Below are 17,990 nucleotides of genomic sequence, written 5' to 3'. Positions count from 1 at the left end.
CCCTGTTGAGGCCAAGGACGGCAGCTCAAAAGGGAGCTGGGAACTCGCCCGCCTGTCGCTTTCACCTTCACGCAGCACAAGGCGAGATTTGGGTTATGTACAGCAGAAAAAGCCAATGTGTGGCTGCAGCCAACTCCCCTCCCCACCTCTCCGATCAATCCAAAGACGTTGCCGGCATGATGTGTCCGCACCGGCCGGCCGCCCCTGTGCCGTTCACTGGTTGGTGCTGCTCACACGGGGCAGGGACAATCGGAGCTTCAAGTTAGCTCACCGCCCACCAAGAGCTGTGCTGCCTGCCGCCCCCATGGCAGGCTCTCGTTTGGTGTACGTTGATTTGCACTGAACAGTGTTGCACAGAGAGGCATGGCATTGCGGGGTCTCTGGGCCCGTCTTTCGTGTCTTGTTGAGGATGGCCTAGGCTCTGCATTCAAGGCTTGAACCATGTGGGGCGGGGCGGGGGGATCCCCAGTTAATCAGGTCCCATCAGGTAGGGTGGTAGCCAGGCTAGTTTCAAGGGGGTGCCGTCCAATCCAGTGGCCTCCTGGGTCCCCCTCGGCCCCACAATTCCTCCACAGGCACCCCTCCCTGCCTTTGACTTATGAGGCAAGACTGGGCATGACAGTCTCCTGTTTTCGCCTCTTTTCCTTACCTCTTTCCCTGCTGCCTCTTTACAGCGCCGGAGTGGGCAGGACCGGTGTCTTCATCACGCTGAGTATCGTCCTGGAGAGAATGCGCTACGAGGGGGTTGTAGATATCTTCCAGACGGTGAAGATGCTGCGAACGCAACGGCCTGCCATGGTGCAGACGGAAGTACGAGGAGGGGGCCACCCTGGCAAGCGGGGCGGGGGGGGACATCTCATGGCCAGCTCTGTGAGGGTGGGTGGGTGGGTCAAGCTGGAAGAAAGACTGATTGTTCAGTATCTCTCTTTTCAGTTGCTTAATTATATTTCACTAATATTCATAATAACTAGGCATTGCATCCCCTAGAGTATCCAAATCACATACATTTTCTCTGTTATCCTTCAGATCATCTACATCAGGGATTCTCAGCGTTGAGTTCCCAGATGTTATTGGACTTCAGCTCCCATAATCCACAGCCCCAGTGGCCTTTGGCTGGGGATTATGGGAGTTGAAGTCCAAGAACATCTGGGGGCCCAACGTTGAGAATCCCTGATCTACATTACTTTGGTTATTCAGTTCTGTGACTCGGTATTATCATCTGCCTACTACTGAGGTAGCTGTCTCATACTTAAGAGCAGCCCTGCTGGATCGGGCCCAAGACCTATCTAGTCCAGCACTGGAGTCGAAGGCCGTTTGGAAACAGAGCTCACTGCTCGTGGTGTGCATGTGCACCCCACTTTTGCCTCTGCTCAGTAGGTCTGGCAGGTTTCTGTTTCGAGAGCCTGCCAGACCTGTTTGCCTGGGTCCCATGGGAAGCCAGGTCTCTCTCAAGTCGCTGCTGACTCTCAAGAACAGGCTTTCTCAACTTAGGCCACCTGACGGCAAAGGTGATATTTCAACTGGGGTTGAACAGAGTCCCTTCACCCCCGTTTCACTTGCTCTTGAGTGCCTTTTGACAAAGTTGGCTTAGAGTGACACCAAAGGCTGAACTTCTAGTAAAAATTAAATGGCACTACTGTCCACAATTCTCCACTGAGACATAATGAAAAATTCTTCTTCCCCACCCCCCACCCCGTCTTTGAGCAGGGCTGTCGCTCTTTGCTGGTACTTTTTGTTTTGTGCAGGGCGAGCTGGTGCTTAACCACATCCACTATAAAGTCCTGGATTTCTGTGGGCAGCCCTGCCTCTCACTTCTGAACATAAGAACAGCCCTGCTGGATCAGGCCCAAGGCCCATCTAGACCAGCATCTGGTGGAAATTTAGAAATGGCTGCTCCAACTTCATCCCGGAAAGGATCTCTCCATATTAGGAGCTCCTTCTCTCTGGCATCATTTTAGTAGCGTGTTTTCACCTTTTGTCATGCACTCTTGGGTTCTCAAGCAGGACTGACCTGCCTACTAGGCAGACCTAGGCAGTCGCCTACGGCACCGGTCGGGGGCGGCGGGCATAAACAGTGCCAGGATATAACCCTGCCCTTTATTCTCTTCCCCTTGTATTGCTCCCATGAAGTACCAGCCAGTGGAGCCAGAATACACAGCCGTCTTTACTCCTTGCACCTCAGCCCCAATGAAAAGCTAGTCTCATAAGCTGTACTCCCTCTCTTGAATGCCGAGGCAGGCAATTCGTATTCAGTTCCAAAAGGAAATGGTCTCAGACTGGATTGCCAAATTAACAGCAGCATCCTTTATCTCTGAAGTGGTCGAGTTTTACCCCAGAGTAGATTGGGAACTCTCTCCCACTGTATCCTCAAACCAGCGGAGGCTAGCCATTGGCTGGTCATTCAAGCTCACAAATGAACAGCCTGCATGGCTCAAAATCAAACTTCACAGAAGGGGCCAAGACAAAGCAAGCCACCCGTTCTAACCCCTCCCTCTTCCTTTTTCGACAGGATGAATATCAGTTCTGTTACCAGGCGGCGCTGGAGTACCTGGGCAGTTTTGATCACTATGCAACATAAAAAGAACTTTTAAAAGCCATCCGTCTTGCGGACTCTCAACCACTTAAAGTCCCGGAAGGCTCCTTCCGAGCCGGAGAGGAGAGCTTTTGACCTTTTTAAAACTACAAACTGGATCAGAAGAAAGTTCCCTTCCCCCCACCCCCACCCCAGTTTGGTCACAACCGTGGGGAAGGAGCAGCAAAGAAGGAAGGCTTAGCTGAGCAGCAACCACACCGACCTACACGCATCCCACGCCTCCGGGACCCCCCACCTGTGTTTTTAGGAACCTGGACCGCAAAAGCGTCAGCAGCGGCTCGGAAGAGGATTTTCTTTTAAGTGGCAAACTCGTTCTTACCTCATTTGGTGTTTGCGGTGTGGACACGGCGGCGGCAGCGTGTGGACGCAATGATCCAGGCGCTTTAATGGAACTTTGTGGGGGGAAATAAATGTGTTAGCCCCACCCACACCTCGGAGATCGGCAGCCTGTTGGAAGAAGAGCCGAGAGAAGCTGGTGGAGGAGCGTGAATGGAAATGAATTGGATATCGTTTTAGAATTCAGTTTACATACTAATCTAGTCAACAGTCTTTAAAGGAAGCCACTTGCAGGTGTGCAGATGTTAACTGGAAGGTGGGGTGGGGGGAAAGAGAGGGGGAAAGCTATAACTAATTTCACACCAACTAAGCCAACCTCAGACTTCTCCGTACATACACACACACACACACACACACCCTTCTGTAGCTCATCTTCATCATACAACATTCCTCATTTCCTTCTGATGCCAGGATTGTGATGTCAAAAAGCAAAGCAGAAACATGCAATAAAACTCTCCCAGGGACTGAAACATATTTAAAAATGGGAATGTACATCTTCCCTCTTTCCCCATCCTCTGGCTGCCCCACAATCCAAACCGCCTCCCACCTTCGCCCTCACCACACACACACACACATATTCTGGTAATTTATGGTTTAGTACCACAGCTACCTTTGCTCTTTGGATTAGAAGGGGTGGAACTCTCAAACCATTAAAAAAATTAGGGTGATTGTGGTTAAAGCAAAAATCCTCTGCCTATTTTCTGATTCTCTTTGCACATTGTCGTTTAACTTTTTGTTTTGCAGCCTGGCATTTTTGAGGGTGCCCCCCCCCCCATGCCAAAGAGAGAAATGGCAAATTTTTAAAAGGAGGTGGGTTTTGGAAAGTGGGGGGTGGCCATTGCGACGGGGTCAGGCGTGGGCTTCTCTCAGTAGGGATGCCTGCAATGCAGTTTGAACCGGGACAGGCAGCATTGGTGAGTGGCTTTCTTTAAAAAGGTATTGATGTAACTCTAGCAAGTGACATTTCTTTTTTTCTTTTTCTTTTTTCTTTTTTGGTCTCTCTCTCTCTTTTTTTTAAATAGTGTATTTTTTTTTCCTTTATAAAAAATGTAAAAAAATTACAAAAGAATATCAGTCGAATTTACAAAAAAAAAAATTACTTATTTGTTCATATTATGTTCAAAGACAGTCTATTTTTTCACTGTAGAAATGTTCCGTGTAATGGCTGTGTGACATAAGAGAAATGCCGTGAGGCAATTGCTACTTTTTTGCATATTGCTTTTTTAAAAACCATTAAAAGTGGGGCGGGGGGGGGAGTTTGCCTACTCATGTATGAACAAGATTTTGCTGCTTTAAAAAAAAAAGACTTATTTGGTTTTCCTCCCTTTCAAAAAAGGTGTATCAGAAGTCCTGGGGAAGGGGGTGCAAGGTTGGGGAGCCTGGCCTTGGCCTGGGGCAGTCGTGTTTGTAGGCCTGTTCTTTTGGGGACCAAAATGGGAGATTAGACACCAGTGTCTTACAGGAAATTCTGAACCACAGGTGTAGGCAGACAGACAACAGCAGGAGAACAGCAGGAGAAGTGCAGTGTGGCACACACAGGGTAGCCAGAAAGTCTTGTCGCCTAAGGTTTACATCCAGGGATGTGCTGGCTTGCACAACTTGACCACAGCGTCCCACCACCTACGGACAGAAGCCCGCCAAGGGGTTTGAGAACCAGCCTGTTTTTGCTGCTGCCTGCTTGGGACAGCAAAAACAGGCTACCCGGCAGGCTCTGCAACGATGTCCGAGCTGTGGGTCACCCAGCTGTGCAGGCCTGCACTACACTGTGAAGATTTGGGTGTGCGGAACAGGTTCAAATCCCTGCGTGGCCTTAAGATGACTGGGGTGGGGGGGCCTTGAGCCAGTCACAATCTCTCAGCCTAACCTACCTCACAGGGTTGTTGTGAGGCTAAAATGCTACCCCCAAGCTCTTTTGTGGAAAGGTGGGTTGTATATGTTAACAGGTGGCTGAGTGCAGTGTGTCTCCTCCCCCGTCCACACATGCAAATTATGTTCTCTGGATCAACACCTTTGGTTTGAGCTACTCTGATTTTTATTTTATTTTTAATGGTACTGAACAAGCCAAGAGATTCTAAAAAGGTACTTAGACGCCCAAGCCCTGGGTTTTATTCATATCACTCCTCAGTTTTACAATTTACCGGAGGGGTTTGTGCAACTGGTACGATGGCGGTGAACAGAGAGCGCACGAAACTCCTGGGTGCCTTCGCAGGAGGCACAGCACTAGTAGCAACTTCTTGGCTTGATCATCATTATTATTATTATTTTTAAATGGAATCTTTGAGATTTCCCTTCCTACTTCTTGCCTAACATTTATTTTTTAGAAGGCTGACGAGAAAAATCTGAACTTGGCAGAGTCTGGGAGGAGGGAGAGGCGGGGTGAGCAACTGGGTGTCCAAACCTTTTTTTTAAATTGTTTTTCTTAATTTCCTACTTAATTTCTTACCTCCCCTCCTTTGTATAAAAGCAAACGCCCTGTTGCTATCACACTGTTATTTCAAAATGAAACAGTTTAAGTGGTCTCCGTGCCACTCTGTATGTAGATAATATATATTGACTTTGTATTAAAGGAAGATTGTCTGAAAAAAAGGACGGCTGGACCTACCTTTCTCTCCGTGGGGAGTGCGGGGAAGCAGGTCTAGTGGGCACCAGACATTCTGCAGGTCATTTATTCAAGGCCTAGGGTGGAAAGGCTTCCACTACACACACCTGTACGTCTTTTCTTTTCCCAGAGAGCCCAAACTAGGCAGAGTATATACCATGAGTAGGCAACCGAGAGAGAGCATGCAAAAGGATGCTGGGATAAACCAACATCATTCAACTGGGGCTAAACCAAGAATCCACGAACCTCTTCATTATTGACCGCAAAAGGATTTTGAGCAGCACCGCCACGATGCCCTCTTCCTGCCTCCGGCTGGCAGGTCACTGCTTGCTGCAACAGGCAGCGGAGGTCTTTCTACTACTGCAATGGATATTTATATACCGCTTTTCAACACAATTTCCCAAAGTGGTTTACAGCGATATTAATACACAAATAAAATGGCTCCCTGTCCCCAAAGGGCTCACCATCTAAAAAAAAGAAACATAAGATAACATAACAGAATGATGTCTATCAGCAACAGCCACTGGAGGGGTGTTGTGCTGGGGATGGATAGGGTCAGTTGCTCTCCCCGCTGCTCAATAAAGAGTATCGCTACTTTTAAAAGGTGCTTTTAAAATATTTTTGCTTTTCTTTTTTTTAATCACCTGATTGTCTTAAAAAATGAGCACGCATGTGAGAGAGAGAGATTGCCGGCTGGCCCATCCAGAGAGACTGCTGTCGCCAATCCTGGATGCCCACTGCCTGCCACAGCAAGCAGTGATATGCCAACTGGAGCCAGGCTGGTCTTTGTGCTCTCGCTCTCCTCCTCTCCAGCAGCTTTACCTGCTCTCAAAATGGTGGCGGCCAAGTGCAAAAGTTTGCTGAAGGACAGTGAGGCAGGCCTTCAGCTGGTGACGTTTAATGCCAGCTGCAGAACAGCGTTGAATTATGATTGTTATTTATTAATGCCTCTGGGAAGAAGAGAGGCACTGAGCAGCACAGGGCTTCCAGCCCAGCCCTGAGTCCAGCGACTAATGGGGAGTGGCCAGTGATATGTGGGGCCGGGTAGCGTCACAGCCCGGCTCTCCTCAAGCTGCATCAAAACTTGGCACGGCACTTCTGAAAAGTTGTCAACCCCAGCTCTACAAGATATACCCTGCCTCTTCTGCCCCTAGGAAACTGATCTTTGTGTTGGTTCAAAAGCCTACAAACTGTGAACGAACACGCAGGCTTGTTAAGTAAGTGGGCTATCAACACAATTAAGCATGAATGTGTCTGCAGTCTGCCACACAACACACACACACACACACACACCCCAGTGACAACTGCAGAATGAGACATCGTACGGGGACTTCAACTGGGGATAAGCCAAGAATACACCAGCCTCTCCATCATTTACCATATAATACCTTTCCCACGAAGAATGAGAACCAGCCATTCTCATTCTTAGAAGGAAATCCTTGCAGAAGCATTATCCAGTAAGGGGAGGAAAGCTGGTCTTGGGGTAGCAAGCATGAATGGTCCCCTTTGCTAAGCAGGGTCTTCCCTGGTTTGCATTTGGGTGGGTGACTGCATCTGAGCTCTGTAAGGTATTCCCCTTAGGCGATAAGGCCCCGTAGCTAAGTGGCAGAACATCTGCCTGTGTGCAGAAGGCCCCAGGTTCAATCCAAGACGGGGCTGGGAGAGACTCCTGCCTGCAACTTTGGAGAAGCCACTGCCAGTCAGTGTAGACAATACTGAGCTAGATGGAGCAAGGGTCTGGCTCGGCATGAAGCAACTTCCTGTGTTCCTAAATAACGAAGAATCGGGTGGTGGGGCAGCCCTAATTAAGAAGGGTGGTAAGTCTTCCTCTTTAATTCAGCTCCAGCCTCCAAAGTGTCTTCCCTTCCTTTGTAGGACTGGAGGCATGAAGAACAGGCTAAGAGCATTTATACAAGGCTGACTTGCCCCCTGGCAAAGACTCTGTTTGAGGTCACTTTGAAGCAGCCGAGATCAAGACACCTGACAGACTACAGCACACTCAACAGTTCAGCTTCAGGTGTGGCCGGTAGATGGTATATTTTTCTCCCTACAATATATATTTTTTAAACTTCTTCATCTCCCGATGTTCTCCCTGGAGAGACTCTGTGTTTTACGAGCAGGCATGTGCTAGGCATAAAGCCAACGGCCAGGTCACCTGTGTGGCTCCTGACGCAGGCAGATTGGGCCAAAAGCAAAATGGAGCGTTTGCTTCACAGCAGACACCTGGCGCGCACACACGCATGGTTGCTATCTCCCACCATCACACACACATAAACTCTCTCTCTCTCTCTCTCTCTCTCTCTTTGGAGGAACTTGGGGACCAGCTTTTTGAAAGCCCACTGAATTTGCCTGAACAGGTTTCCACCAAGTGGCTGTCCCACGTCCAGCTCAACTTAGCCTTTCTGCCAGTCAGTGGGGGGGCTTCCGTGTTTCTGTGCCCCGCCTGGCCCAGAGTGGCAAGTAGCGGACAGGGCTGAGGAAGGCCCTCCCCCTCCTCCTGCACCGCCGCCCCTCCCCCTCACGCCTCTTTACCATGATGGCCTTGCCCTGGCACCGCTACGCCGGAGGCTGCACAGGAATGGTTTTAAATGCATGCTTAAACTCGAGAATGTGCGGTTATTACGGTGGCATGCAGGTCTGCAGATGCACAGAGATCAAGCTAATTAAGGAGGCTGAGGCTGGGGCAGACAGAATGGATGCAAGTCAAGACGAGAGCAAATCTTGGACATTTGCTGTCTTAGCATTTTTTAAATTCTCTCTCACCTTCTCAAATGCCTGCAACGCTCTGACCCTCCTGTCAGTGAATCACTCAGCGGATTCACTGATGACACAAACGGGCAAAGTGATATCTCTCATCAAACAAATAGTCCCTAAACCAGGGCTGCACAAGTCCTCCCCTCCTCCAGAAGTTGGACTACAATGCCCAGTGTCCCTACTGGCCCCTGTGGCTGATGGGAGATGTAGTCTGACAGCAGTTACGTGGCCCTGCCCTAAACATCTGAGAGCAGAATCTCCGCTATACCAGCACACCACCCCTGCAGCGGAAGATGGCAGTTTTTGCTGACTGCAGCTACAGAATTTAATTTCATGTAAACATAAAGCATGTGTATCTATTTTTCACAGGCAATGCAAAGACATAGCAACATATGTAAGAATAAATAAATAGAATCGTCAGACTGATTTACGTAGCAAAAGGAATGAGGAAAAGGTCCCCTGCCCCAAAGGGCTCACAAGTTTCTTTTTCTGTTTCTTTTTCACAGGAGGGAGATACCGGCAACAGCCCCTGGAAGGGATGCTGCGCTGGGATTGGAAAGGGGTAGTTGCTCTCCCTCTGATCAACAGGAGAGAGCCCCCACTTGAAAAGGGGCGTGTTTAGCCATTTAGCAGGAAGTTTACCAAACTGTGTGTGACTGGGCACTTTCCAGATTAGACCCTGCAACGGGGTCACGTCAGATCTCGGAAGTGTGCTTCCACCCTTCCTGTGTTGTGACACCGCAGTCCCCACGTGGACAGCAGGGTGCCGTTCACATTTCCAATGCCTTGTTTCGAATTTAATTGCTGCAATATAAAGCTAGGACGTCGTATATCCAGTGTAAGAAAGTAGCTGTTTTTCCGGGTTGTAGGTTTCAGCGAGACTGCTCCCCCTGCGGATGCTGTCCTGGGGCTGGAGAGGGTCAGTTGCTCTCCCCCTGCTCAATAGAAAGGAATCACCACTTTGAAAGCTGTCTCTTTGCCCAGTTAAGAGGGGCAACGGCCAAACTCTGTGCCACAAGGAGGACTGAAGATGACTCCCTGTCCCAAACGGGCTCAACATCTATAAAGCAAAACCAGCAGCAGTTCCTGGGAGGGATGCTGTGCTGGGCTGAATAAGGACAGTGGCTCTCCCCCTGCTAAACCAGAGATGCCTCGCTTTAAAAGGCATCTCTTTGCCCAGTGAACTAGCAGGGTTCATGGTATATTCTCTCTCTCGCACATGCACGCAACAGCAGCATCAAAAGTATCATAAAAACACCAAACACAAGAATTGCTGCTCTCTAGGATCCCAGAGCTTCCAACCACAGCAGCAGCCAATAACGCTGGATGAAGATAAGGTAAGACCTGCAGCTAAGTATACAACAGATGAAACACGGGTTCCCTGAGCCTTGGGTAAAGTGTGGTGATCTCATGGAATGTTCACGAATACACCAACTCCCAAAGTGGGGGGAAGTTGCTTGCAAGCTACTATTAATTAGTGCAGCTGCTCTACACAGTGTTTTATTTTGTCCACTTATCTCTTGCTAGTCCACCACTAAAAGAACTCAAGAGGATCTACAAGGATTAACACACAGCTCATACAGCAACAAAAATAAGAACTATGAGGGAGCAACACTCAGGGGGGGGAAAATCAGAATCAGAACTAACAGTAGAAAAACGCAGCCACAGAATTGCACGAATCAAAGAAAAATGAGAGTCAAGTGTGTGAAGATTCTTCTGCATAGGCAAACGAGTGACAACCAACCAAGATGGGGTTGCGATGTAGTTCTCTGAGGAGGGACTGCCACAGTCTGGACACTGCTGCCTGGAAAGCCCTATCCTTCATTCCTGCCAACCAGGTTTGGTTGGAATAAGAAAGAAAAATCCTCATGGAGGGCCTAGAGAAAGGGGTCCACTTGGTCAACGAGGGTGTGGATCAAGGTGATCCAGTTGACATAGTATACCTGGACTTCCAAAAAGCTTTTGACAAAGTTCCTCATCAACGACTCCTGAGGAAACTTAGCAGTCATGGGATAAGGGGACAAGTACATGTGTGGATTGCTAACTGGCTGAAAGACAGGAAACAGAGGGTAGGTATACAGTAAATGGAGAGTTTTCACAATGGAGGGAAGTAAGAAGTGGGGTCCCCCAGGGATCGGTACTGGGTCCAGTGCTTTTTAATTTATTCATACATGATCTAGAAGCAGGGGTAAGTGGCGAGGTAGCCAATGATGATACCAAATGATATGCAGATGATACCAAACTCTTCCGGGTAGTGAAATCCAAAACGGATTGTGAGCAGCTCCAAAAGGATCTCTCCAATCTGGGGGAGTGGGCGACAAAATGGCAAATGCGGTTCAGTGTTAGCAAGTGTAAAGTAATGCACATTGGGATGAAAAACCCCAACTTCAAGTATATGCTGATGGGATCCGAGCTGTCGGTGACGGACCAGGAGACGGATCTTGGGGTTGTGGTGGATAGCTCGTTGAAAGTGTCGACTCAATGTGCGGCAGCTGTGAAAAAGGCCAGTTCCATGCTAGGGATCATTAGGAAGGGGATTGAAAATAAAACGGCTAACATTATAATGCCCTTATACAAAACTATGGTGCGACCACACTTGGAGTACTGCGTACAATTCTAGTCACCACATCTTAAAAAGGACATTGTTGAACTGGAAAAGGTGCAGAAGAGGGCAACCAAGATGATCAGGGGCCTAGAGCACCTTTCTTATGAGGCAAGACTACAACACCTGGGGCTTTTAAGTTTAGAAAAAATACGACTGCGGGGAGACCTGATAGAGGTCTACAAAATCATGCATGGTTTGGAGAATTTGGAGAGAGAGAAATTCTTTTCCCTCTCACATAACACTAGAACCAGGGGTCACTCCATGAAACTGATTGCCAGGAGGTCTCGGACCAACAAACGGAAGTACTTTTTCACACAACGCATGATCCACTTGTGGAACTCTCTGCCACAGGACGTAGTGACAGCCAGCAACCTGAATGGCTTTAAGAGGGGTTTGGATAACTTCATGGAGGAGAGGTCTATCAATGGCTACTAGTTGGAGGGCTGTGAGCCACCCCCAGCCTCAAGGGCAGGATGCCTCTGAGTACCAGTTGAAGGGGAGTAACAGCAGGAGAGAGGAAATGCCCTCAACTCCTGCCTGTAGGCTTCCAGCGGCATCTGGTGGGCCACTGCGCGAAACAGGATGCTGGACTAGATGGGCCTCCTTGGGCCTGATCCAGCAGGGCTGTTCTTATGTTCTTATGGTGGTACTTGGCCCTGGTGCCACAGAGACTGCTCCCTCAATGCACTGGCAGTGAGGTATGGCTGTGTGGCAGCCCAGCCCTTCACAGGAAATATGGGTCAGGGAATGAGAGTGCAAAGGGGAGAAGAGGCAGAAGCAAGTGGAGAATGCTCTCCCACCCTGCAGGGGCAACTATAGGGCAAGCTGCCCACTACTGCATGCAGTTACCCGCAGTGGCACCTGCAACGGTTGTACCTGGGAAAGTGGTACTCAAGGCGGCGGTAGAGAAGGAGGCTGAAAGGCCCTGGCCTAGAGGGCTGCGGGGAGAGAGAAGGCAAGGAAGCAGATTGTGTGGAAAGCTTCTGAATGGGATCCGGGAAGAGGCCCACCCCTGCTTTCAACGAAGTCAGGCAGGATTCCCAAGGAGATTTCTGAGGGGCTTGCAAAGAGAGAGGTGGCACAACCCTGAACCAACTCTCCCTGCAGAGATCTGAGACAGCAGCAGGGAGGGGGAGGGAGAGAGAAAGCAGAGGCTGCAATTTCCCCACACAGCATATCCTGGTCAGCAGGAGGGCTCTGGCAACCCAGAGCTAGCAAACAGATGCAGACTTTACACCCAAGTGCTCAGGATTTTGCACTTCCAGAGACCCACAACGCAGGCAGCTCTACCCTTTCATGAAGCGAGGTGAGGCAATCGCCTCAGGGGGCAGATTATGGGGGCATAAGCAGAGCAGCGAGATGACCCCCCACCATCACCACGGGAGCAGCTCTTCCAGACCAACCTGACTCCTGCAAGATCACACACACACACCATCCCTCACGTTTCCGCAGCCCTTCCGCCCACCCAGTCCTCCAGCGGCTGGCCCTCCGGGGGGGACGTCTCTCATGCAAGGTGGCCGCCAGAGTCTCGACACAAAAGAAGGCCGTCAGAGGGGCTTCCCTCTCCGGGCACCTAACACTCTGTTGAGTTAACAACCAGCAGCAGCACGTGCCTTTCGACAGCTTCGGCTTGAACGTGCAAGGGAACGGGCCCAGCGTGCGCTAGAAACCTCACTCGCATGCCCCGCTCAGCCCGGCAGCTGCCAGGGCCCCTTCCAGAGAGGGAGAGATTTTCCGTGCTTCATGCGCACACAGAGAGGCAACCTAGTGCCAATTTTCTGGCCGATGCAAAACGTATGTTATCTGTGTGGTGTAGCAAGCCCATCCGGCCACCCGGTGGTTAAAGCAGCAAAGGAGTTGGGGTGAGGTCTGAAGTAGCCATGGTGGGCCCAGATGTAGACACACACCCCTGCTGCCCCCGGTACTTACACATACACAACTTGTAGTGTGGAGGTGCCACTTGACAGGAGCCGGTTTCCTAGCCGCAAGTAGAGGCTGGTTGCCACCGCCTGCTTCCTGGCCACAGCTAGAGCCTGGTTGCCACTTCCCGTTTCCTAGCCACAAGTAGAACCTGGTTGCCACCGCCTGCTTCCTACACACCACTAGAGCCTGGTTGCCTCCTCCTGTTTCCTAGTTGCAATTAGCAGCCATTTGCTGGAAGAAAAGCTCCCCAAGTCAGTGGCAATGATTTCTGACTCAGGAGGCCTGGTCCCCTGCCCCTCTCAGGTGAGTGTCCTGCTGCCCGGATGAAGGAAGAGATGAAAGAGACCAGAAGACAGCAGTGAAACGGAGTCTCTCTTCTCGGGCCTCCCTTCCTCCTCCTCCCTCGTTAGCTCTTCAAACCTGTGGCTAGCTCTCCCGATGGTCTTGTTGCACCTCTCCAGTCACAGACCCAGATGCCACGGAACACACCCTTCTATATGGGAGGGGTGCTCTTCTCCACTGAGGACAATTACCCCATTTCACAGGACTGGGGCATTTTGCGCCAAAGGGCCGTGTCCAGGTGGGAAGCCCCAAAAGAAAACATCAGAAGGGCTCTCTGCCTTCCTTGATCCAAGCCAACTTCTCTCCCGCACGCTGCAAGCAGACGGGCCTTAATTAGATGCCAGCTCCCGCCTGCTAAAAAGCACCAACGCGGACTTGGAGGAGTCCGGATTATCCTAAATTGCTACCGAGACTTATTTTCCCCAAGCTTACCTAGCCACTTAGCTCAGCTGCAGGTGGACTTTTTAAAAAGGCAAGGTTTTTCTTTTCTTTTTTTTCTCTTTTCCTCTCAAGGCCCGTCTCTCTCCCTGTCTTCAGCCAAAACCATCTTTTTTGCAATCATTTATATGCAAATCCTGAAAGGAGAGGGAGAGGGGGGGTGAAATCTTTTCATAGTTTAATAAATGGCTCTTTAAAGCTTCTCTGGAGCCGGTCTCCTCTCTTTTAAACATAAATGTTCTATTTAGGTTGCTTCCAAAAGGTCACATCTCAATTGTTCTCTTTTAACTCAAATCCTCAGGGTTGGTTTTTTGTTGTTTTTTTTAAGAAAGAAGGTGCAGGAGAGAGAGAGGAATAGGGAATGCTGCCACCTAGAGGCTGATATTAGCTGCTGTGTACCAAAGCCACCTAATGGCACAGTGGGGAAGAAACCTGCCTAGAAAGCAGGAGGCTGTTGGTTCGAATCCCTTCCCCGCTGGTGTGATTCCCAAAATAGGAGAAATTCCTATCTTGGGCAGCAGTGATATAGGAAGGTGCTGAAAGGCATCATCTCACACTGCACGGGAGATGGCAATGGTAACCACCTCCTGTATTCTACTAAGAAAACCACAGGGCTTTGTGGTTGCCACAAGTCGACACCAACTCGATGGCACAACTAATGTTAATGTTAAATTACACTACCAGACCAAAAGGGCACCCACCTACAAGCTGACCTCCAGGTTATAGAATCATAGAGTTGGAGGGACCTTAGAGGTCCTCTAGTCTAACCCCCAAAGCACCAAATTATGTGTGCATACGAACAAGTGAAGCTACCTAACCCTGGATCAGACCATTGGTTATCTTGGGGAAAGAGCTGTTGCTCAACTGTTAGAGCCCCTGATTGGCACGCAGAAGGTCCGAGGTTCAACCCCTGGCAGCATCTCGAGTTATGACTGGTCACGACTCCTGCCTGAAACCTTAGAAAGCCACTGCCAGTCCATGTAGACAATACTGAGTCAGATGGACCACGATCTGACTCAGTAGGAGGCAGCTTCCAGTGTTAATCAGGAGCAGGTATTGCTCTTGTATGGCACGCAACACAAAAGGTCCCTGGTATCTCTCTGTAGAACTTTGAAAGCCCCCTGTCTGAAATTCTGCAGAGATGCTGCCAGTCAGGGCTGACAATACTGAGCTAGATGGGCCAAAGTTCTGACTCAGTAAAAGGTAGCTTCCCACATCCACCAGAAGCATCCATAGCTCAATGGTGGAGGCCCTGCAGAAGGTCCCAGGTTCAAATCCATGGCAGTTTCTTCAGGTCGAGCTGGAAAAGGCCTTCTCTCTGAAACCAGGGAGAGCTGCTACCAGTCAGTGCTGACAATACTGAGCAACAACGAATGGTCAGACTCTTCTGTGTATTCTCTAATACTAAACGGCGGGGCTCTGTTAACACATCACCAGAGGTTCCCAAACGACAGCTTTCGGGAACACTGTCACAAAGAGGTGGGGATCAAAACCACTGGCTTGGATGACTTTAGGGGGAGAAAGTTAGACAGATGCATGAAACGGAGGTCTCCCGACAGCTACCTGCCATGGCGCCTCCATGATCAGAGGCAGTATACCTCAAAATACTAGAGGAATGGGGGTTCCTTCATGCCTTGCTTGTCAGTTTCTCGGAAGCATCTTCCTTTGAGCTGCCCCATCTGGCAATTCTTATTTAGGTATCCTGCCCAACATAAAATCGAATGGAACGTAGGAACATAGGAAGCTGCCATATACTGAGTCAGACCATTGGTCAATCTAGCTCAGTATTGTCTTCACAGACAGGCAGCGGCTTCTCCAAGGTTGCAGGCAGGGATCTCTCTCCGCCCTGTCTTGGAGATGCTGCCAGGGAGGGAACGTGGAACCTAGATGCTCTTCCCGGAGCAGCTCCGTACCCTGAAGGGAATATCTTACATATGGACCGAGGTAGAAACAGAAGTCTTGCTTCATCCCTTATTAATGGGTCTCTCTCTCCCTCTCCCTCTCTCTCCCTCTCTCTCTCTCTCAGGCTTACCTGCTCCAGCCATCTCTCTCCTGGCTTCTAAACTGCCCATCTGCTTTTCTAACCTCTCTCTCTATCTGCCCATCATGACCAGATCTTCCCCAGCTCCTTTACAATTAGTACAGGGAGGCAATCCAGATGGCAGGAGCTAATCCTGGTCCAGACCAGAACCTCCAAATCCCTTTTTGGATGAAACGGAGAGGCCGACAGACCATTTGAATGGGCACCGCCAGAAAACTGCCCATCTGTCCACCGAGGCAATTGTGCATGCAAAACCACCTGCCAGGAACCGCACATGACTAGCCTATGTTCATCGTTTATCCTGGGTCCATTGAGCGCCTAATCCTTCTTCTTGTAAAGCCCAAAAGGTAACTGGTCAAATCTGGAAGGGTTGTTTTAAAAAAAAACAAATAAGTTTAAAGACACATTTAAGGGCAGGAGTCATCATGATGCAGCGTATTCTTGGCCGGGAGCAATCAACACAACCATCTTCAGTCTGTCTAACTCTGGAACCCCATTTCTTTTCCCTGGTCCATGGAGATCCACGGCCCAGGAAATTAGTCAAGGTGATCTCATTCCCCACCCCTGACGCCACTGCCTCTAGCTTCCAGGGCAGGCATGCCATTAACTTAGGATAAGGGCAGTGCTCCATCTAAGGCATGCACATGTGTGCACACTCGCAAGTTTTTGGGTGTCCGCTCAGTTCATTTTAGATCGTGCTGAATCAGGTTGAATTGGGAAGGCCCCACTCTGAACGTGTGTGCGCATACGCTGCCTTGATGCTGCCGCCCAGAACAAAACTGATTCAGCACACAGATGGGGGGGTGCGCGCGCGCGGCGCATTCCATGGACTACAACTCCCATCATCCCCTGCTGCAATGACCTTCGGTCAACAGCACCTAAGCATCCAGGGTTGAGGGCCCCCGACTTGGGGAGCTCTCTATAGACTCTCTCAGGGGTCCAAAGAGGCCTGGGGCAGCTTCCAGCTTCTGAAGCTCCTAACCATAACAGAAACTAAAAAATGACAACACACGAAACAACAGAAGGAGGCACCAAAATGTTAACAAGCCTAACAGATCTCCTGGCCCCGCTCTCCAGTAGCCCTGGCTCTCGATCACAGGGAGGTAATTAGACTAATCTTCAAGGGCAAGGCTCCTGCTACGACAAGTATTTACACATCACTTTTTGACAAAAGTTCTCAAGTGGTTTCCACAGAAATAAACCAATAAATAAAATGGTTCCCTGTCCCCAAAGAGCTCACAAACGAAGAAGAAATGCAAGACAGTAATGCACTACCAACAAAAACTATAAACCTATATATATATATATATATATTTTAATTGTTTGTTTATTATACTTGTACACCACCCAAAACATCTGTCTCCGGGCCGTTAACAACAACATAAAACAAATTAAAACAGAAATTAAAACCTTAAAACAATTTAAAGCAACAGGTCTAGTTAAAAAGTTTGGGTGAACAAATGTGTCCTTAGAGACTTCTTACAAATGGTCAGAGATGGGGAGGCTCTTATTTCAGCAAGGAGCACATTCCTGAGTCTTGGGGCAGCAACAGAGAAAGCCCGTCCTTGAGTAGCCACCAGACAAGCTGGTGGCAACTGCAGATGAGCCTGTCCAGATGATCTCAATGGGCGACAGGACTCATGATGAAGAAGACATTTTCTTAAATACCCAGGGGCTAAGCTGTATTTACTTACACGTACCTTTACTGCATCACCCCTCAAAACAGCACAACTGTCCTATCATGCACATTAATAAAGTATTAATACACCCACAGCACAGACCCAGAACAAGAGAATTAACAAGAGTGTTACAGAACATGTGCAGAGTTCCATCACTACCCGCCCGCCACACACTTATGCAACTGAGGGAAGAGGTGGGTGTTGGTCGTTCTGAGCACTCAAGCACCTCTCTTTTCCGAAATTAACCATTGCATAAGGACCGATTGCCAAATTTCACGCTGATCCATTTAACAGACACGACACGACACATTTCGCCGAGCTAATGCCTTGCCTGCATTCTGCTCAGGTTTTTCAATATAGCTTTTCTCCCCACGCATCCATCCATACCATCTCCCCAAACAAGCAGAGAAGACAGCGAGGGAGCTTAATACACAATCTTCTAATATCTATTTCTCTGACCACAGTTAACTTGTAAAACAAGTACATTAGAGCAAAATGAAACTACAAAAGCAATTTACCTAGGGAGAAGGGGGGTTGGAGGGCGGAGAAAGAGGTGCAGGAGAAATGCAAACATTTACCCAAATTGGACTCCAGGCTGCAGAATGCAGTCAAAATATACAAAACCGTTTGCAGACGGAGCCTCATCAGAGAGGTGAGTGTGCCTCGCACCAAGCCGTTTG

At 49.3% G+C, this 17,990-nt stretch overlaps 1 protein-coding gene across 16 annotated transcripts in view; it reads left to right on the top strand.

Moving 5' to 3' along the window:
- PTPRS (protein tyrosine phosphatase receptor type S) overlaps positions 1-5,515 on the top strand; it is a 346,861-nt gene extending 341,346 nt beyond the window's left edge. For all 16 annotated transcript variants that reach the window (XM_053301444.1, XM_053301445.1, XM_053301446.1 and 13 more), the window contains 2 exons: positions 675-810; positions 2,510-5,515. In XM_053301444.1, coding sequence (XP_053157419.1) covers positions 675-810; positions 2,510-2,578 — 205 coding nt within the window. In that variant the 3' untranslated portion in view covers positions 2,579-5,515. The remainder of the gene's footprint in view (positions 1-674; positions 811-2,509) is intronic.
- The last annotated feature ends 12,475 nt before the right edge of the window (positions 5,516-17,990 follow it).

Source organism: Hemicordylus capensis, chromosome 2, assembly GCF_027244095.1.
Source record: "Hemicordylus capensis ecotype Gifberg chromosome 2, rHemCap1.1.pri, whole genome shotgun sequence".
Classification (NCBI taxonomy): domain Eukaryota; kingdom Metazoa; phylum Chordata; class Lepidosauria; order Squamata; family Cordylidae; genus Hemicordylus; species Hemicordylus capensis.
Note: the sequence above shows the minus strand (reverse complement) of the source record. Positions and strands in the feature narration are given on the sequence as shown.